The 22984-nt window shown below is 42.9% G+C and overlaps 1 protein-coding gene across 10 annotated transcripts in view; it reads left to right on the top strand.

Annotated features, from left to right (window-relative positions):
* Nucleotides 1-22984, top strand: part of SHANK3 (SH3 and multiple ankyrin repeat domains 3) — a 393399-nt gene that overhangs the window by 67400 nt on the left and 303015 nt on the right. For all 10 annotated transcript variants that reach the window (XM_044279905.1, XM_044279906.1, XM_044279904.1 and 7 more), the window contains one exon: nt 9885-9924. Coding sequence is in view for 9 of the 10 variants with exons in the window: in XM_044279906.1 (XP_044135841.1) it covers nt 9885-9924 (40 nt within the window). In the remaining variant the exon portion in view is untranslated. The remainder of the gene's footprint in view (nt 1-9884; nt 9925-22984) is intronic.

Below are 22984 nucleotides of genomic sequence, written 5' to 3'. Positions count from 1 at the left end.
CTAAAGCTAAAATGATCCGGTAGGCTGTTCCAGTAGAAGAACAGCCTGCCGGAGTTCATTGCATCCAATATAGCGGAGCACTGCCAGGCCCCACTGTCCATAATGGGACCCAGCATTTTTTGACAGGCCAAATCCTGGCACTAATGCCGGAAACAGGCTGGATCCCATTATAGTCAATCGGTTCCTGAGTGGAAAGGTAGTATCTGGCAAAGCCAGATATGATGAACTCCGGCAGGCTGTAATGGCCTGCCAGAACAATTTAGCACTGGTGTGAAACTAGCCTAAATCCACTCTTAGTTCTGGCTTAAAAAAAATCATCAGAAAACTTGAATATGGAAATCAGGTCCAAAAAAAGGGGTATATTAACCCAAATACACAAGACATTTGTGTTCTTTATAATAATTATTGTATTAAAATATAGTAGTGAGCATGAGGGTGCTCGGCTCGGCTGCACGTGGTTGACTGCTAATTACCTCTCTCTACCTGTATTTGCAATTTGAAACAATGGCAAGAACAGGAGCAGCCCGGCAATTGATGGTAAACTGCGTGCAGGCACCACAGCTCAGCCTGGCATGTAACAGTGCGCTAAATTGTTATGTGGTTTGTTATTGCTTCGCGTGAGCCTCCTTCTCTTGGGTTTACAAGGTAATTATGCTTATTGCTGTAAGGCCGTTTTCAGGGTGCTTTTTACACGGCAGATTTGTTGCAGAACATTTCCATTCATCTGAATGGGGTTGTCTTGGCGGAATCATATTGGTTTCTTCAAGTCCCATTCAAGTGAATGTAACTGATTTCAAGTCGCACAAATTTTCTGAGGCAAAATCTGCCATGTGTGAAGGTACCCTCATGTGGATGCGTGCCGTTCGTGGCCTCCACGGACAGCACACTGGAACCACCTTTAGGATCACCTAAAGGCAAGCTATAATATGCTATCCACCTATTAGGGTACCTGCACATAAGTGCCGGTTTCTAAACAGAAAATCCATGTGGTTTTTCATGCAAATTTTTGTGCGGTTCTGCACCAAATCGGCACCAGTAACAACATGTGTTACTTGCAGCTTTTGGTCCGGATGTGATGTGGATTTTCCGCAGATTTCCACCTATTGACATGCTGCAGATTTCATAATCCGCACATCAGGTCAAAATCCACACAGACAAAAAAAAACAATGAGTAATCTCATTCACTTTACAGGTACTGTATTGTTCTGCGCACAAGAATCCCGCGTGGAAACATTGCACATACCGTAATCTGCGATGTGTGCAGGTAGCCTTACTCTGCTGTTGAGGAATTAGGTTTTCATGCACAACCTGCTTCTTCCTGGTCCACAGCATCTCTATTAAGTTCAGGTCAGCGCAGTGACTACGCCAGTCCATAACTGTAATTTCGCTTTTCCTCGGCCCTTCAGATGTAGAATTGATTTTTGCTGTCTGGATCATTGTCTTGCTACATAACTCATTTTATTTTTTTGTGCTACATAACTCACTGTTTCAGCCGAGTGATTCCTTAGGTTCCCTTTCTCATAAATAACATTTCATTTAGGGCTCATGCACACAAACGTATTTTCTTTCCGTGTCCGTTCCATTTTCTTGCGGACTGTATGCGGAATCAATAACTTCAATGGGTCCGCAAAAAAAAAGCGGAAGGTACTCAGTGTGCATTGCGTTTCCGTATGTCCGTATTTCCGTTCTGCAAAAAAATAGAACATGTCCTATTATTATCCGCATTACCGACAAGGATAGGACTGTTCTATTAGGAGCCACCTGTTCCGTTCTGCAAAATACGGAATGCGCACGAACGTCATCCGTATTTTTTTCGGATACATTTTTTGCAGACCACAAAATTTTTGACTCTCCCATGTTTGAAAATCCATGTTTTCTGCCAAAACAATCCCATTCAGTCTCATAAATTACTGCAACAAACGTGTGCCCTAAGGGGCTGTTCATATGGCGATTTTTTTCTGGCTGAAATTCGGCTGGCGGCCGTGTCGATTCAGCCTCCCATTCTTTTCATTGGGAGGCAGTGCTGAAGATTACGGGCCATGACTTTGCCAAGAAGGCACTGCCGATCTTCAGCCCTGCCTCCCTCTGAAATAAAAATGGGAGGCAGAAAAGATTAGGCAGCTGGCCGAATTTCTCTGGATTTCAGCGTGTCCGCACCAAAATTCTTCTGGAATAAAATGCTGTGTGAATGGCCACTAAGGCATTCTTAACACATATTTTTCCTTTTTTTAGTCCAACAAATGGAAGCATTTTTTTGAATGTTACATGCATTTTTGTGTATGTAATATTTCAAAAAATGGATGACCTGCCTCTGCAGCATTTCCTGCCATGTCGAGCCAGGAGCAATACGCTGACCACAGCAGGGACCTGCGCACTGTCGGAACGGCAGTCGTGGGGGATTGCCAGTGTAAGTATAATCTAGTTAATTATTTTCAACCATTTTAATGGGAAGGCTTTATTTTTTTGTAACAGAATAACCTTTTTTTAAGAAGGCTTATAGGTCTGATTGCTATGTGCTTTTATGAGTTGAGAAACGGCTTTTATCATAGTCATTTTATGTCCCATACAGAATTTCTTGTCAATGGGCTGAGATGCTGGACAGTTTCAAATCATAATTCCTCATAGCTACTAATATTTTCAAGAATAACTTTTCAAGAACATCTACAGCATGTATGTTTGAGCATCAAAGAAAATATGTTACTAAAACCAGGGGCGTACAGAGATCTCACAGGGCCCCATCCCAAAACTTGGTATGGGTTCCCCCTCCTCCCCCACTCCAACCAGTTTCCTAGTATGCATGCATCAATCACTCCCAGGCAACATGGAATGCAAGTGTGACTCCTCAGTTTTCTAAAGAATTTCTTTTTTGGTGAAAGAAAAAAAAATAATTAAAAAATGTCAACTTCATCCACCGCTGCTTTAAAAATCTGGTGCTCATTCTGAAGACCATATTCCTCAATGTATTTATATCAAACTGGCATAAATACATTGATACATCTTCTACCCTTCACACAGTCTATTATAAAACTGGCTGCCTGTAGCCACCACTAGGGGGAACTCATAGGAATGTATACAGTTACTATTGACTTTAATAGAAGCTGTATAAACCTCTTTGCTCTGCGCTCCTCCTAGTGGCGTCCGATGGAAAATTCAGTAAATCTATGTTGGGAAGACGAGAAGTAGGTCGGCACTGGGCTATAGTACTGTAATTGCATACATATATGCAGCAATAAGTACTGTAATTTCACACTGATACCATCGGCCATCTGCCTGATCCAAGAAACAATTAGCTTGGACTATTCAGTCTTACGAAATTTGGAAAAGTTAGGACCAAGGTTCCTATCCAGACTCAACTGTAACATGTCATGCAAAATCTTACTGAAATGCTGGCAAGAAGTACAGAAACATGCCATGTATTTCAAATGCTGATATATTCAAAAGAAGAAAACATTTTGCATGCTTTGCCAACTTATGTCAAAAATAGCAAAAATTTGGACTCAGGATTGATATTTTCATGTGTGAATAAAATATTTAAAGCTCCAAACGCAGCGCTTCAGTATTTGATCACTTTTTCTAAAAGCATGAAACAGTATCAGACTAATGACTTGGTATGGGGGTAGGGTTGGAGGAGGGTAGGGTTCCTCCTGCCATTTAATTTAATTTCTCAAGCTTCAAAATATTCTTCTTGAATTAATAGTGATTCTGCTACTAATGTTACCCTAAAATATTACCGCATATAACTACATACTACAGTGTAACTGCATACTGAATGTATACTATAATGCTGGAGCTCCACTGCAACTAACTGTAGCATAACGTTACAATCTTGCCTATTGAGCTACATCTGCAGTCCAGAAGAATACCGATGTTTCAAGAAATTATCGGGAACAACCAAACGTTCCCAATAAGGCTACTTTCACACTAGCGTTTTTTGCTGGATCCGGCAGGGTTCAGCAAAAACGCTTCCGTTACTAATAATACAACCATCTGCATCCGTTATGAACGAATCTGGTTGTATTATCTTCAACATTGCTAAGACGGATCCGTCAAGAACTCCACTGAAAGTCAATGGGGGACGGATCCGTTTTCTATTGTGTCAGAGAAAAAGGATGGAAAGCAAACAGCAGCATGCTGCGGTTTGCAATCCGGTATGAGAACGGAATGGACTGCATTTTGGAGCACTCCGTTCTGTTCAGTTACGTTTTGCCCCCATGGACAATGAATGGGGACAAAACGGAAGCGTTTTTTTCCTGGTATTGAGAACCTATGACGGATCTCAATACCGGAAAAGAGAAACGCTAGTGCGAAAGTAGCCTAACAGCCTGATCAGCAGGGTAGGGCTGCATTTACATGCAGCAGACACCTCCAGCAATCATTGTTCCTGGGCAGCAGATCCCTGTTTACCCAGGATGATCTGCCTCCCAGAGAGGATGATTTTATGTTCCGCCCAAAAGACATGATCAGCCGATGAATGAGCTTTTTATCCGAGACAGTCCCCAATAACTACCCTGATTACCAGTGTCAGTGTAAAAGGACAATGTCAGTGTAAAAGGACCTTTAATGCCGCTTAGTATACTCTAGAGCAGGCATGTCCAAACTACGGCCCTCCAGCTGTTGCAAAATTTCAACTCCCAGCATGCCTATATAGCTTACAGCTATTAGGGCATGCTGGGAGTTGTAGTTTTGCAACAGCTGGAGGGCCGCAGTTTGGACATGCCTGCTCTAGAGGAACACAGATGCCACTCAATTGTTAAAATTTAAATGTCAGACTATAATGCACAAGGTGTGTATTACGTATGGATCATCAGCATAGATTTTTGGGCAAAAAATCCACAGCATAATACAGTAACGGCTAAGTAGATGACCTTTTCAAAATCTACACAGTGTGGACATTTTCCGCTGCTAAGCTGACAGTGGTGTGGCTTTTGAAATCTGCAGCATGTCAATTGTGCAGATTTTCAGTGCAATGTAAGTGGAGAAATTTGAGGACAAATCCATGTCAAAATCAGTGATAAAATCCACATAGAAGACTTTGGAATTTTGGGGCAGATTCAGAGCAGAAATGCAGGGAAATCTGAATGAGAATCTGTACAGAAAATCTGCATAAACTACACTGCAGCTGTCTTAAAAGTCACTGTGAGACTGTAGTCTATGCCTTCTTGTTAGCTGCAAAATCTAAAAATGTAGATTCTATGAATTACTGCTATATGTCAGGATTAGAGATTAGCGAATTTCATATTTTGAAATTCGTTCACACTTCGTTTGTTGGTTAAAGGTGAATTGCGTTGGATCCGTTATGCAGCCCATAGACTTCTATTATAATGGAATGAATAACGGAATGCCTTTAAAGGAATTCCGTTATACATTCCATCATAGAATTGCATTATGGTCCGTGGTAACGGAATCCATAACGCAATTCACCTTTAACCAACAAACCAAGTGTGAACGAATTTCATAAGCAAAAATTCGCTCATCTCTAGTCAGGATGCGAAATATAGACTACTGGCACAAGGGTTGGACTTTCCTAGGTAGTCCTAGGTGGTGCACCTTATCATCCAAGCTGCGACTTTCAGAACCAAACTTCCCTGGATTATGCTGCATTATTTATGGATTAATTGAATTAATTGACCTGCCCAGTGCCATATTTATAATAAAGCACCCGAGAGCATGTGCGTAGGGTGCCAGGAACTTGGGGGACAGCACTCTACTAAATACGCCACTGGCTGGGTATATGACCTGTGTACATGGCCGGTGGCCGTAAGTCAAACTGTATCACTGTGCTCAGGATGTCAATGCAGTTGAATACTGTGGCACAGGAGCCAATGGTTCCCTGCTCCGCTGTTCTCACTCATAGGGCTTAGGGCTATGTGGCAGTAAATTTCAGTGCAGTGACATCAGCACAACTACCCACCTGTGTCCCAGACATTAATTTGTTTGCTTCCCTAGCTACTGGGGGACATTGCTTGATGGGGGGTCACTGTGAGGGACATTGCTACTAAGGAGGAGCTCAGTGGGGAACATTACTACTGCGGGGACACTGTGGGGGACATTACTGGGGGGGCACTGTGGGACATTACTGGAGGGGCAGTGTGGGGGACATTACTGCTAGAATGGCACTGTGGAGGACATTACTACTGGGGGTACATTACTACTGGGGGGTAACTGGGGGACATTACTACTTGGAGGGTACAGTGGAGGCTATTTTTCCTGGGGGAACATTACTGGGAGGACTGTGAGAGGCATTATTACTGGGGGTACATTACTTACTGGGGGGTCACTGGGGGACATTACTACTTGGAGGGTACTGTGGAGGACATTATTCCTGGGGGAACATTACTGGGAGGACTGTGAGAGGCATTATTACTGGGAGGACATTGGGGACACTTTGGGAAAGTATTACTTGGGTAGGCACTTGGGGTAAATTACTGGCAGCACTATAAAGAGCATTACTTCGGGGATAATGGGGAATTTTTAATAGTAAGTACAGAAAAAGGTGCATAACTGGGGTTACCAGGGAGTTTTAATACTGGTGCACTATAGGGGGCATTTCTGGGTGCACTGGGGACATTTTAATACTAGGACACTACAGTGGGGATTTTTTGTATTGGGGCATTATTATTACTGGGGGCACAATAAGGGATGTTATTGATGCTGGAGGCACTATGGGGGACATTATTAATACTGAGGACACAATAAGGGATGTTATTTTTGCTGGAGGCACTATAGGGGACATTATTAATACTGAGTGCACTATGTGGGCAGTTTTATTAGGCATACAATAGGGGGTATTATTGCTTGGGTACCCAGCGCAGTAGAGCGATCCTCTCTCTTGTGCTGCACCTGTGGTGGGTACTGAAGTGCATAACAAAGGCACAAGACTAGGAGAAGTCAGGGCCAGGTGTGATGATGTGTACACTGCTTGGCCCTATCAAGCAAAGTACAGGGGGGGGGGGGCTGGTGGCAGCAGCAGGGAGAACGGAGCCTATAGGTGTAATGACAACACCTTTATTGCTCCTAGAGACTCATTTGCATATATTAAAAGTTCAGTTTTCTCTGAAATAAACCACATATTGGGATGGAACCAATACTGCTAGCTTCTGCTGACCTGCGCACATGCTCTGTGCACAGGGCAGCCTGTTTCACTACAATGATTCTGGTGGCAGAAGTCCTTTAAAGAGGACATGCCACAAAGATCTATTTTCTCTAACAGAAGTACGCTAGTAGGCACAATGATGAATGTGCACACTCTGTGCCATGCCATTTTTTTTTTATGGCAGTCATGGAGTGGGCCGTATTACTTTTGCATGATTACAGTAGCTCTGATTAGAATATAGGATGTGCTATGGCATCCCATGCAGGAGTGTGGAGAGGCTATTCTATGATTGAAGAAACCAGTAGTGGTTGTTAGATGCCTTCATTTAAAGACTTCTTTCTACATGACATAAACCATACCCGTGAACCAGTAAGTACAGCAATAATCTAGAGACCAACAGCTAGATGGATAATCTACAAGGAAGGGCAGACAGACATTGTCCAGAAAGCAAGCCCAGGAATAAGTAGCAGAAAGAATGATCGGTGAGGGTCAAATGGGCCATAACTAGTAAACACAGCAGCAGGTCAGGAGCTAGCCTATATGTGATGCTGTTAACAAAGAAAATGCTTGTAGCCATTAATTGATAAAATAGTAAGATTAGTGTGAAAATATGAAAGATTTCACGAATGCCTGATGATAATGTAAAACAGCGCTAGAGGTAAAGCAAGGACACGTTAACAATACAAGATGGGAATTAGGTTTGGAGTTTAATTTTAAAAATAGACTTATAAGTACTGTATCCTCCCTCGCTGAGTTTTTTTCATCTTTAGAACATTGCATAATTACGGAAGATCCCTAGACCACCAGATGAACTGAGCACAAAAAATGACTCTTTTGTGTCCACTATTAAAACATCTCATAACTAGATCCCTAGACCCCCAGATGAACTGAGCACCAAAAATGACTCTTTTGTGTCCACTATTAAAACATCTCATAACTAGATCCCTAGACCCCCAGATGAACTGAGCACCAAAAATGACTCTTTTGTGTCCACTATCAGAACATCTCATAACTAGATCCTTAGGCCCCCAGATGAACTGAGCACCAAAAATGACTCTTTTGTGTCCACTATTAGAACATCTCATATCTGGATCCCTAGACCCCCAGATGAACGGAGCACCAAAAATGACTGTTTTGTGTCCACTATTAGAACATTTCATAACTAGATCCCTAGACCCCCAGATGAACTGAGCACCAAAAATGACTCTTTTGTGTCCACTATCAGAACATCTCATAACTAGATCCTTAGGCCCCCAGATAAACTGAGCACCAAAAATGACTCTTTTGTGTCCACTATTAGAACATCTCATATCTGGATCCCTAGACCCCCAGATGAACTGAGCACCAAAAATGACTCTTTTGTGTCCACTATTAGAACATCTCATATCTGGATCCCTAGACCCCCAGATGAACTGAACACCAAAAATGACTCTTTTGTGTCCACTATTAGAACATTTCATAACTAGATTCCTAGACCCCCAGATGAACTGAGCACCAAAAATGACTCTTTTGTGTCCACTATCAGAACATCTCATAACTAGATCCTTAGGCCCCCAGATAAACTGAGCACCAAAAATGACTCTTTTGTGTCCACTATTAGAACAGCTCATATCTGGATCCCTAGACCCCCAGATGAACTGAGCACCAAAAATGACTCTTTTGTGTCCACTATTAGAACATCTCATATCTGGATCCCTAGACCCCCAGGTGAACTGAGCACCAAAAATGACTCTTTTGTGTCCACTATTAGAACATTTCATATCTGGATCCCTAGACCCCCAGATGAACGGAGCACCAAAAATGACTCTTTTGTGTCCACTATTAGAACATCTCATATCTGGATCTCTACACCGCCAGATGAACGGAGCACCAAAAATGACTCTTTTGTGTCCACTATTAGAACATTTCATAACTAGATCCCTAGACCCCCAGATGAACTGAGCACCAAAAATGACTCTTTTATGTCCACTATTAGAACATCTCATATCTGGATCCCTAGACCCCCAGATGAACTCATCTAAACATGATTTATGTTTTAATTATTTATACCCAGACACAATGTGGCCCTGGAGGAATCTAAGGCTCAGAGGCCTCCCATGTGGCTCCTGATTCCCCTACTCCACAGCAAATATGAATGTAAGAAACAATAATAGATTAGTGCCCAGCATATGCCCACGTTTTGCATGTCTCGATGTCTCTGTATAGAACTTCACAGCAAAGCGAATATATATTTTAATATTCTCCTAAATTGCCCCTTTTAAGCTGCCTATATAATACATTTAAAAAGGTTTTCTGGGGATAAATATTGATGACCTAGCCTCAGAATGGGTCATCAATATTAGATGGGCGGGGGGATAACTCCTGGCACCACTGCTGATCAGCTGTTTGAAGGGGCTGCTGAGGCCTCTTCATAATATACTAAGCACAGTGCTGTACATTGTATAGCTGCTGTGCTTGGTATTGAAGCTCAGCCCCATTGAAATGAAAGGGAAGGAGCTGCAGAGAGGCCATGCGACTGATGAATGTGACATCACACACTAAGGAACAGATGATCTGATATTGATGACCTGTCCTGAGGATAGATCACCAACGTTTACCTCCTGGAAAAGCTCTTTATAATCACAGTACTGCATTTACCCCCTCAATTACACTAAGTTATAGGGGCAGCTCAAAAAAGGGCAGTTTAGGAGCACGTGAAGAAAACATGCCTTCAAACAAAGTTTCTAAGTGCATTACTAGGAAATTTTTATTAATGTCCACCCTGCATTGAATTTTCTTTTTCCCTTTCCAGGCACCAAAGTCCAGAAATATTTGAGCAGAACCTTAAAGAGGTAAAGTTCTTCTGAATAGCCGAGAAGTCTTTCTTGTGTTGTCACGTTGCTGTCTTTTTTCTTGTCTGTTATCACTTCTGTGTATCTCCAGTTACATTCACAATCTGACCACAAGCAGAATTCACCATACTACACAGGTAATGGCCGGCTCTGGGATTTTTTCAATGCTTCCTCCTGTTATTCAGTTCGTTAGGGACCGTATACCCAATGAATACAGATAGCAAAACTGAAAGGACACACCGCCAAAGATTTCAGAGCAGTTGGCATTAATCAGGTCTCCTGTTTTTAGATTTTATTCACAAAATTGGAATTCCACTTTACATCTAAGCAATGCTTGCAGAGTCAGTGGCTGCGCAGCAGGTAACCACAAGCCATTAGAACTACCTGTTATTCTGCAGCTGTTGGTTGTCCACTGGGACCAGCTATGTTCTCTTCAATCCTGAGCCTGCTAAAAGAATATGCCTTTCGCTGCACATATCTCCATGCGGATCCAGCAGCTGCATCAAAAGGATAAAAGTTGCAACAGTAGCTGTTAATTATATGTGCCACACAATATCTAATCTAGTCCTGCCCTAAAGAGTTTGTACAAGGCAGCTAAAGGCAGTAAGTACTACATTAACCCTTAATAACCATGCTGACCAGGCCTCTTAGTTTCTTACACACGTGCAACAGGTCAGCCAATTTCATAGGTACAAATCTGCTGACAGATGCGATTTAAGGGCCCCATACACATTAGTGTATTGTCGGCCAAATGTTGCTTCAGCGTACAGTTTGGTGCGTATGGGGACCTCTCGACTCTCCCTTGACAGATGAAGGCCTCATGCACACGTCCGTTGTGTGTTTTGCGGTCCGCAAATTGCGGATCTTCAAAACACGGAGGGCGTCTGTGTGCGTTCCGCAATTTGCGGAACGGCACAGACAGCCATTGATATAACTGCCTATTCTTGTCCGCAAAACGGACAAGAATAGGACAGGTTATATATTTTTTTTCGGACCACGGAACAGAGCAACGGATGCGGACAGCACACAAAGTGTTGTCCGCATCTTTTGCTGCCCCATTGAAGCTGCCAAAACTGGGCCGAAGTCAGAGGATAGAAGGAGTGGTCAAAATAAATCTTTCTGGCCAATCCTTTTGTTCTTCCTGGAGATAATCCACCACCAGAAATGTGACTTTCTCCTCTCTCCCCATAGAATACACAGACACGTTCAGCCAATCTATATGTTTATGGGGGTGCTGGGAGGGAGTCAGGACAGACAGCTGGCGGCTGAGTGATTTTGCAGTGGACACTAAACCTAATAAATGGCACCAGTTTTTAGACTGTACCGATCACTTTTCAGCAGTCATCTCAGTATCATCACAGGCACAATCAAAAAGACAAATAACAGCTATATCTAGATAACACAGTATTGACCATTCACAATAGGTGTTATCACAGCTTATCTACTCCCTCCTAACCTCTGTACAGGTCACTGAGCATGCCTAGTAAACTCTCCCATAGAAGTCTATGAGGTCCCCTCCCCTATGGCCAATGGTGGCTGCTGTAAAGCATATCTCTAAATGCTGCTCAGGAAAGATGGCGTCCCCCATAATCATGCTTAGGAAATAGAATAATCAAATTTATAATTGGGAAAAGAAAAACAGATTAGGCCGTTGGAGGCTGTTTTAGGTTTCTGTTGCAGGTTCTGTCAAAAAGACCAAACAAAAAGAACACTTTTTTTTTTGCAGTGAAAATACTGAATACCAAACGGAACGGACTCCATTATAGTCAATGGAGTCTATTTGGAGCTGTTTGGGTCAGTTATGTGCCCTCTCCACCACTTCTGTTATTCCTGTTGTTCTGCTCCTGTAACAAAGCAGAGCAACGTAATATTTAGTGGTGATGTGAACTTGGCCTGAGAAAAAAAAATGCGTCTGGTCTGGTTTTAACTGGCAGACAAAAAGTATAGGTGACACATTCCCTTAAAGGGGTTCTCCAGGAATTATTTTAAATGGTTGTCAACAACCTGGCCTAGAATGTGAGTTGGAGTGGTTGCAGAGCTGCCTAGGGGGAGGTGAGCAGGCGGGGCCTCACTACGCTGCTCTATAATAGATGGTAATGAGGTGATCCTGCCTATGATATGCCATCATGGCTGAGTAGCCTGACAGGAAAACTCACCAATATGTAGTATAAGCAAGTACAAGCGCGTACTGTATAGCGAGGCCGCCCCCTCACCACCCTAGACAGCTCTACAAGTGGAGCCGAGTCCTATTCACGTTCTAGGACAGGTTGCTCGCGGCCATTTTAAATCATTCCGAGAGAACCCCTTTAAAAAACACTGTTACTGTTTGTATACCAATAAGTATATACCAACATACAATGACATAAGACCCTATGGATCTATACTGTAGTTCTATCGTAGGGCAGAGGGATGGTAGGAAAAAATCATTTTAACTGGAACTGCCCTCTAAGCAGAACCAGTATTGTTAATGGTTGGTATTAAGAGAGTATTTCTTGGAGAATGTTACAATATAAGCGAGATTGCTCATCACAAAGCACTTATTAACCTTCACCCTCCAGTGCAACTATTATTAAAACGATTTGTCAGTATCACCCATTCTGTTCTAATACATGGCAGTGAGGTTGAGAACCAACCCAGTTTTGGCAATAATAGAACAAAGACCCCGGAGACAATATAAACGTACCTACTTATAGCTTATATAACAAATTCCTCTTCTGGTTATCTGAGAAAAAATGAACTGCTAGAACCATGGGGGAAATCAAACTGTACATTGTACATTGGGGGAACCGAGATTAAATATGCCTACATAGATGGATGTAAAATTCTACATTTCTATCTGCATGATATACTGAGGGATACTAAATAAATAAGGCCCTGGGGATGACAAATTGTCCACATGGAAGGCGCTTAAAGGGGTTTTCTGTGACTTTTTAAATGATGACCTATCCTCTGGATAGAATGAAAACAAAAAAAGAAAAAATGGTCTTCTGAGTGGCTGGACACTGAAGCACGAGCAATAACACTGATGGCCGGCAATGTAATTGCGCTTAGCAGAACTAGTTGTGCCATACAGTGCATACAGTGAACGCTGCTCCCAACCAAGCGGGATATCTATGCCAGAACCTGATATAGATGAAAACAAAAAAAGAGAGGATAAAATTATCTTCTGGGGCGCTGGACATTGAAACTGTAATTTAGTGCACACAAATCATTAAAAACAAACATGCAGAAGGTGACACATTTTGGGGGCGGTCTGACCACCTCCAAAATGTGCCACCTCCTGTGTGTCTGTTTTTATAGTTTCAATAGTTTTTTAATGATTTGTGAGCAATAAATTATAGTTTTAGTGTCCAACACCCCAGAAGATAATTTTTTCCACTCTTTTTTTGTCACTGCTGTAGGTCAGCTTTAAAGGGGCAGGCCTCTGTGGATGACCCGGTTAGGCCACGCCCTCACTCCACATTAGATGGGTATTGAAAAAAATGAAGGTAAAAATCAACTTCTGTCAGCTGCAGGGGTGGGAGGGAGGGTGAATTTCCTACTGCAGCTCACGCTCAGACAGCAGAGTGCTGCTATCTAAGAGTGAGCTGTTTAAAAGGACATCCCGGTGCCCTTCCAGGCCCTGCGTCAGACAGAGGACAGGGAGTCTGAAAGCCGGACTGTCTGGCCTAAAACCGGACCTCTGGCCACTCTAGGGGCAGGCTGCTGTGGAGGTCACAGTTAAGTGGACAGTCTGCTATGGAGGTCAGTGTTAAAAGGGGCAGATTGCTGTAGAGGCCACTGTTAAGGGGGCGGGGTGTTGTGGAACTCACTGTTAAGAGAATGGGGTACTATAGAGGTCACTAATAAAGGGGCAGCTGCTGTGGAGGTCACTGATAAGGGGGCAGGATGCTGTGGAGGTCACTGTTAAAGGGGCATGCGTGGTGGTCTCTGTTAAGGGGGCAGGGAACAGTGGAGGTCACAGTTAAGGAGACAGTCCACTGGAGATCAGTGTTAAGGGGTGGGGTGCTGTAGAGGTCACTGTTAAAGGGGGAGGGGTGTTGTGGAAGTCACATTTCAAGGGAACGGAGCTCTGTGGAGGTCACTGTTAAAGGGGCAGGGTACAGTGGAGGTCAATGTTAAGGGAATGGGGTACTGTGTCTCTGTTAAGGGGGTAGGGAATGGTGGAGATCAGTTAAGGGGACTGTAGCCTATGGTCAGTGTTAAGTGGTGGGTGGTGTAGAGGTCACTGTTAAGGGGGCGGGCCCCTGTGGAGGTCACTGTCAAGGGGGTGGGGTGCGGCGTGACATCAAATCATCCCGCAATGACATCATCGCAGCGATGTCATCGTGATCTCCTGTGCCATTCAACTGCCTCATAGTTTTCAGGTCTAGTGGCCCTCAGCCCTCAGAAATGTTTTACCTCATAGCAGAAGTGGGCCTGGATCTCCATGATATTGTTGGGGTTAGGTGTAAGCTGGAACCTCCGGCAGGCAAGACTTGAAACAGGGGTGCGGCTGAGGCAACAAAGTGTTCAGGTAGGTGGACATATTGTGCACAAAATCTAGCAGTCGCTCGTGGCGATGACACTGTCAAGCCAGCTCCTGGCATACATCGGGTAAAGTCATTTTTATGGTGGATCAGCAGGATCCATGGCCTGAGCAAACTGTCAGTGAGTGTGGACCCACTGTGCCAATCAACCAGTTTGAATGTGGTCTAGTCCTGAGGGCATTTTCCTGGCAGCCACCTGGTTTTTACCCTTTAACCCCTATACAGGAATCTGGCCTTTATGCAGGGGAGCCACCAGGCTGCTACCTCCTGGAATAGTCCGGGTTGACAGCTGACCAATGTCATAGACCCCAGTGCAGGGCACTGAGGGATCAGGCAAAACTTATAATCAGTGAGAGGATGAGGCCAGTACAGGCAGGGTTTGTACAAATCCGTGAATCAGGTCGGAGATCAGGTCAGGCAGCAAAGGGTCAATGCCAAGTACAGAGGGATCAGGCAATACACATAGTCTGAAAAAGGCAGAGTATGTGCACATCTGTGTAACGGTCCACAGGTCAGAATAGGTGGCCCAGGGTCAGTAAAGTGAACAGGTAGCAGAGAGTTAGTATCCAATAAACATGCAGAATTTAGTAAAAAGACAAATGGATTATAGCTCTTTTGTATGGCTTAGCAAGTGTCAAAACCAAAAGGAATCTATTGCTCAGGCAAGGAGTGGAACAAACAGCCCAGCATATCCAGATATAGCAGAGCTGAAATGAACTGTGATAACACGTCACAGTGTTATCTTGTGACAAAAGCTGTCGAAAGCCATTGAAAAAACTCAATTAACACTTTCTAGATATTGTTTATTTATCATTAGTCAAACAGCTGAATACAGAGTAAAAAGGGAAATTAATCCTTGCAGTGCTGAAGGGAGAGCTTCAATGAGCAGGCACTAATACACACATAGAAAGACATCTAGCATCCAGGCTGCAGCCTGAAACATGGGACAAAGGAGTCTTTTGTCCGGCCCTGGGCAGAAGTAAGGTGTGGCGCCCATGCTTTCCCCGGAGAGCAGGATGGTGGTGGGCACAGAATGTCGCCATGACAACACCACTGTACACCATTAACAACACTGATATCTATATTTTAGCCAACTGTAAATCAAGGAACTGTCCAGGGGTTAATGCCAACCTTCAGTAATGTATCTTTTAGCTGTTTATACGGCACTACAGCTCTTTATATGGATTTACCAGAATGGCAACATCCACATCGCCATCTTAATTCAACATGTTAGCATCATAGTCAGTCAACGAGATTACTTTTACATGATTTGCCCGAAATAATGCTGTTTTCGGTTGAACAAGTTGTTGGCTTTTATATGGTCTATTATACAGTTTTTTTAAGAGTTTCCATTGGTCCTGATTTATCATACCTTCAGCTCAGGAATTCTGGCATCAAAAAGTCTCAAAAAAGGGCTTTTACGGCTTTTTGCACAAAATTTAAGTGAATGCGCAAAATTTTGCAACTTTTTTCACCATTTACTTCAGTTTTGTAATGTGGATGGAAAAGTGGGTGTGGTTAGCTAGGTTCATGAAGTTCACTCCAAAGCGAAAAACTCCATGCAGCCACTAGGCATACAGTATGTGCTCCAGAGTAGCAGAGCTTCTCTCTGCCCAAGAGGACGTTTTGGATCTGGTAGGATGTGCCTTAGTAAACTCTGAAGGAATAGGACCTGCTAGCTGATACGCTTGCTTAATGCATTAACATATAAATCTGGAGATGATAGGCTTAGAAGCCTTGCTCCCTTTATTTCTTCTCTGAAACACAATGAAAAGATTATCCTCTTTCCAAAATTCCCATGTTATTCCTATGTAAATGTTTTAACATCTGGCAGATCTAGTGTATGCAGATTCATTTCCTCCTCAAAGGCTGGCTGAGGATAATAAACTGAAGGAGTAAAAGATGGTAGAAATCTCATTAATACTTTTTTCGGCAGCTAGAGCCTGCAGTTCTCCCAATCTTTTGACTGAAAAAATTGCCAATAAAAGACTGTCTTCAAAGAAAAGAATCGAAAGTCCACCTATTCCAAGGGCTCGAAGGGAAGAAGGCATAGCTGGTTCAGCACCACTAAGAGATCCCATGCTTAAAGTGGTTTGAAGACCTTAGGCCTTTAGTTAGGCCTTTAGAAACGCCAGCCATACCGTAAATCTCTTCACTGTATCTTTAACTTTATGGACTTAGGCAGTATCAAATAATTCCTGAAGAAAGACTAATATATTCACCACTGACAGCCTCTCCTGGTCAACTTTCTTTGCCTCACACCAAGCAAAAAAGCTCCTGTTCACCCTTAAGTAAGACTTCTTTGTTGATTCCCCCATCGATTGAGTGCTGATATTTAAGATTCTGTCTGAAAATCCTCTGGCATTTTATTAGAAACCTGTCAATTTACAGGCTTTCACATTGAGTGTGTCCAGACTCTTGGACCAGAACGACATGATAGCAATTACTGTAGCCTGGTCCTTTCTGATGTTCATTAATACCCTCGGTATCATGGAAGATGGTGGAAAAATGTACTCTAGTTTGAAATTCCACTCGATTGACATGGCATCCACAGATAGTGAATTGTCTTCCTTGTACAGGGAACAGAATTTCTTCAGTTTAGCACACCCCATCTCTGTATTATCAACTTGAAAGTGTTTTGATTCAATAACCACTCCTCTGGAACAGTCTGGTTGCAACCCAGACAGTCCACAACAGTATTGAGTGAGCCTCTTACATGAACCGCTGATATCTGAGTTACTGTATGTTCTGTCCATTTCATGATCCTCTAAACTTCTCTTAGAAGGGTTATAGATCTGGTTCTTCCCTGCTTGTTTATACATATGACTAAAGTCATGTTGTTGGACCTGACACTGCTTTCCCTTCTAGAAAATGAGTGAAGTGAGAGAAATTCAAAAAGATGGCTCTTATTTCTCTGAGATTGAAAGACATGGCTCTCTCCAGAGGAGACCACATTCCAACTACCGTCAGATCCAGAAAATGGGCTCCCCAGCCTGACAGGGATGCATAGTCACAACAATCCACCATCTGAGAGACTGGCGTGTCCTGGATGAGAGACAGTGCAGAGAGTCTAGATCTCTGGGCTCCCGTCTCCAGCTCTCCAAAATCTCTGACTGAAGAGTCCTTAGGTTTCACATGGCCCACAGTCCTTCCTCTGCTGCAGCAGTTAGCAACCCCAGAAATCTCATCAGGGTTCTGAGCAGAACTTGGAAAAAATTCAGCCAATTCCAAATTCTGAGTTTCTTTCATGATGAAGATAAAGAAAACTTTTTTCTTGTAGAAGGAGGCAGGTTGAACCATCCTAATTCCTCCAGAAGCCATCCTAATTCCTCCAGAAAGAAGAGCATGACTTGATGATGTTCATGAAGTAACTGAGCCGTAGCGGCTAATATTAGCCAATCGTCCAAGTATGGTATCACCGTGATATGTTTTGAAGACGCAACACAGAGACAACTGCTGCAATCACCTCAATGATTACAAGAGGTATGGTGAAAATGCTAAAGGGCAATGCTCTCAACTAGAAATACCTTATGCTGCCACCAAAAATGCGCTGGAATACATTCCCCCACTCTCTCAGACACGGGAACATAATCTAGAATATTTTATGACACTAACTCTAGAACTGAGTTCTCCAAGACCTCTTGTCTGGGGGATCTTAGGCGATCTGTAATCAGGAATCTTGAGGGGGACAATGAGAATTATAGCATAACCGTTTTCTACTCTCTCTAACACCCACAGATCTTTTATATGGGTCTGTCATGTAGGAAGGAAAAAAAACTGTTGCCCTGCTACTGGGGCTCTCCTGGTGTCAGAAAGCCTGCTTTTTGTTTGTATATTAGTGCTCCCGAAAAACTTTAGAAGAATTTCCTCTAGAGCTGCCAGAAGCTCTCCCTCGTCTCTGATACCAGCTGTGCCTCTGAGGAGATCTCTTCCTGTAAAACTGCTTCCTTGGACGTTTGGAAACTTAGGGAAGAGACTTCCTTTCTTTATCAGACAACTCCTCCATTATTTGTCCAACTCTGGCCCAATCAACTGGCCCAGAACAAATTCCAGATTACATAGAATTTGGACAGGTTATCCAAAATAGAGCTTTAACCGGAGGGCACATCTGCATGCAGTGGAAAGGGCTATAGCTACAAAGGAAGTCAGTTGCTAAATTAACATACCTAAATGGATAAAGAATGCCATCTCTATGGACACCCCTTGTCAGTGTCCTCATATTTCTGAGAAAGCCATCCTCTAAGGCTCCTAGTGACTTCAGAAGAAGCAATGGCTACAGATGCCTGTAGCATAGCGTCTCTTTAAAGCACATTTACTTCTGTTGGATGATAGTGAATCCCTATCCCTAAAATACTTGACCCACACTGCAACATCTCTAATGGTTGCGTATTCTTCATTAGAGTCTCTAATCCCACACTGTTGACACCTAGTGTTTTCATAGTTATCAATGCTAGATGTTTGCATTGGTTGGCAGCTTTGTGCCCAGCAGAGCCTCTATCTCCAGATTCTGCAGAAGACATCTAAAAAATATAGAACACATTAAAATATATACAATTAAATAGGAAAATATAAATCTAGTCTGGCTAGAGAATGGCATCTTCTCTCTAGGTTAGCGCATACAGACTGAGCAAACAGAACAGCAATCTAAATAAGGCAAGACTCTGCCCATACCACATCTACCATGTAAGAGATACTCTAATGAGCAACAGAGCATCAAACCAACAGGAGTAAAGAGGTGGATCCGGAGAACGTGGACCAGAAGTGACAATAACCCCACTATTGTGCTACTGTGGGATGCAACGGCATTTACCATGAAAAACGAGTTACTTTTGTAATCTTTCTGTAACAAAAATGCTCTAGTTGTGTTCAATGCCCCCAGTGTTCAATCTGTATAATAATGTGCACGTCAACCTACTGAGGTGGTTGCACCTGCTCAGTGCCATCCTTCAACTGCGACCTGCTATATATACTGTTAGAAGCTGTAACAGTTGCAAGGAGAGAGCTGCAGCTGAAAGGATACCCCACTTGAGGAAGAACATGCCCCCTCATCTGTGATAGGAAGAGACCTGCAGCAGAAAGGACATGTTCTCTGAGCTATGATAGGGAGAGAGCGGTAGCAGAAATGGCACGTCCCAAGAGAAAGGATATGCTCACTGAGCTGTTAGTCTAAAAAGAATCTAGCAGAGCAATTTCTAGCAAGAATGGAAGGATCCCTGAATCTGTGTGAAAGTGCATTTACACTGTGCAATGAGCAGCAGATTGTCGGGAAGGAAGTGTTCCTTCCTGACAGTGGGCTGCTTGTTAAGTAAAGGAGACTGCTGCATTTACATGCAGTGATCACCTCCTCAGGCCTCATGCACACGACCGTATGTATTTTGCGCTCCGCAAAAAACGGATCTGCAAAAAGTACGGATGACATCCGTGTGAATTCCGTATTTTGCGGAACGGAACAGCTGACCCCTAATCGAATAGTCCTATCCTTGTCCGTAATGTGGACAATAATAGGACATACGGAAATACGGACATACGGAAACGGAATGCACACGGAGTAACTTCAGTTTTTTTTGCGGACCCATTGAAATGAATGGTTCCGTATACGCAAAAAAAACTGACACAGAAAGAAAATACGTTTGCGATCACTCATCCTCATACAGCTGCATTGTTTCTGGGCAGCAGATCACCGTTTAGACGATCACGATCTGCTGCCCAGAGTTGAAAATTTCAGTGACTGCATAAACTACAGGATCACCCGATGAATGAGCGTTTCGCTTGTTTATCAGGTGATCGGCGGCACATTCACATGGCCAGATTGTCAGGAATGAGCGTTCCCAGGAGCATTCGTTCCCAATAATCTGCCCGATTATTGCAAGGTGTATATTCACGTTAGGGTACACAGCTTCGTTAGAAAGGAATTGTCATGTATGTACTATATTATTTCAGATTTTATTTTTATTTTTAATATATATAAGCCCTCTGCTTGTGATCTGCACAGACTGACATTATGCAGAGCCAGCAATGCATTGAAATAATACCAACATTAAAATTATTAAATCATTAAAATATTTTTGCACACATAGCTTCCACAAATTCACGTCTGTAGCTTCCCAACATTGAATGTAATCAGCATCTTCCAAGGCATTACTCCTTACTTTTTTCTGTTTTATGAAAACACTGAGGAAACATGATAAACCTATATATATATATTTTATTTTTCATTTCATTGCTGCATATTTTACAGCACTCCATGAAGATAATCCAGTGTTAATCCGGCATTCACATTGCAATTTATAATATGCACTACACAGTTCTAGTCTACATCTAATAGTATCCCCAATACTGAGCTAGTCTTGTTTTTTAAAGTAGATTATCCTAAACTATATGCCTCTCAGATAACAGCAGTGGGTATGACATCACCATGGAGAACGCCGGTGCACAAAAGCCCATCTCAGCACTTAAGCTCCCAGTAACTGTTGCTAGTTGCAGTCACTTCTCCTGCAACATGATTTATAGTAATTAATACATGAGGAAGGAAGGAGAAACATCTTTGCCAAGTACATGTGTTGTGTCTTCATGGCAATTGCGCTTTAAGGAGTGAATATCCTAATAAATGCTGCATCGAAAAAGCTAACCTGGATGGAATCAGGTCACCAGATGATTGGAGATCTCATTGTTGAGAACAATTATCAGTAAGATCTCGGCGGCCCGTATGGCATCATATGGAGTCTCCTGCAGTTCTATATTATGGAATGTGATCGAGCATGGCTCGATCTTCTTCTTCTAATAAATACACAACTCTGGATTCATAGAAAGGTGCGGTAAAGACCTATGAAACTGTATCGGTGCCCTCTTATGGCTTAAAAGGGTTCTCCAACCATTTCACCTAAGTGGCGGACTAACATGCAGAAGACCTTTTATATAGTACTCCCTCACTCCGCTGCTTACGTTGCCCTTGCACTGGCTGTGAGCTCTTCCATCCACGTCCTGACCAAATGTGGTCCCTTCTTTTCTATTTGCCACTATGCAGCTGAACAGGAAAAGAAGCGGCCACATCCTGGTGGGAGCCAGGCAGAAGTGCGAGCACAGCTGAGATGGTGGCATCGTAGAGCGAGGCACAGGTAAGTACTATGTTAAAGAACCTCCCTTCTGCAGGTTAGTGCAAACTATTGCTTAGGTGAAATGGGCAGAAGACCCCTTTAATAAGGCTGAAGCAACTTTGGCCGCGACCAAAGGTGATTATATAGCAGCTCAACAATTGAACAGAATGGGATTGAGGCATGATTGCCGGATTTTTTGCGATTCTGAAGTCACAATCGCGGCAACTTGTGAGCGGCATTGCAATCCCATTCAGTTCAATGGCTGCTCGGGTAAGAGAGAGCCCTCATCTATGAATTTTGATAGCCTACACTTGCTGAATAACAGCAGGATCCCAATGATTTATACAAGGCCTGTTAGTAAACATATCCTTATAAAAACAGTAAGGTCCGTTTATAAAAGGGGTTTTCCAGGAGTTGAATATTGGTGGCCTATCCTCAGGATAGGCAGAAAACAGAGGAAAGAAGCTCAAAGTACCAAACTAGTAGTTAGAAAAATATACGTTTTTATTAAATACATGATTAAGAAGCACACACATAATGGATGCCAAGGACAAGGTAAAGGGAACAGGGAAGAGAGAACAAGCACCACCCTGGACAAACACACTGGTCTCAAACAAATATAAATAAATAATATATGAAAGATACTGCTGTAATCATGAGAGAAACACAACTGTGTAGGATACAATGCCCAACTCATGAATGCAGTGTACAAGAAAATTATGATATATATTAGAAAGGTGAGTAGAGATCAATAGAGGAACCCACCATGGCTGTGGTGCATAAGATACACAGGGCATAGGCAGTACAAAAATGCACAAACAGTATACCAATGGATGATTACAGGCCAAGTGAGAGGTCTCAGCATCGGCAGCACATAGCCACGGCGGGGAAACTGTGATCTAAGACTCACCAGAAGAGGACCAGATGTGAAAGAAGACCAGGGTAGCGCCATAGGCATTTTTGTACTGCCTATGCCCTGTGTATCTTATGCACCACAGCCATGGTGGGTTCCTCTATTGATCTCTACCTTTCTAATATATATCATAATTTTCTTGTACACTGCATTCATGAGTTGGGCATTGTATCCTACACAGTTGTGTTTCTCTCATGATTACAGCAGTATCTTTCATATATTATTTATTTATATTTGTTTGAGACCAGTGTGTTTGTCCAGGGTGGCGCTTGTTCTCTCTTCCCTGTTCCCTTTACCTTGTCCTTGGCATCCATTATGTGTGTGCTTCTTAATCATGTATTTAATAAAAACTTATATTTTTCTAACTACTAGTTTGGTACTTTGAGCTTCTTTCCTCTGTTTTCTGCCATTACACTCGGAGCTTGTACCGAGTCATCCTCTTTCGGGTACCCCCAAACATCTATTAGATATATATGTAGGCACTGTCCTTTCTATTTGCGTTGGGGGCTATCCGGGGTAGTTTT

The sequence above is a fragment of the Bufo gargarizans genome, chromosome 2, assembly GCF_014858855.1.
Source record: "Bufo gargarizans isolate SCDJY-AF-19 chromosome 2, ASM1485885v1, whole genome shotgun sequence".
Classification (NCBI taxonomy): Eukaryota; Metazoa; Chordata; class Amphibia; order Anura; family Bufonidae; genus Bufo; species Bufo gargarizans.
This window is presented reverse-complemented; position numbering and strand designations above follow the sequence as displayed.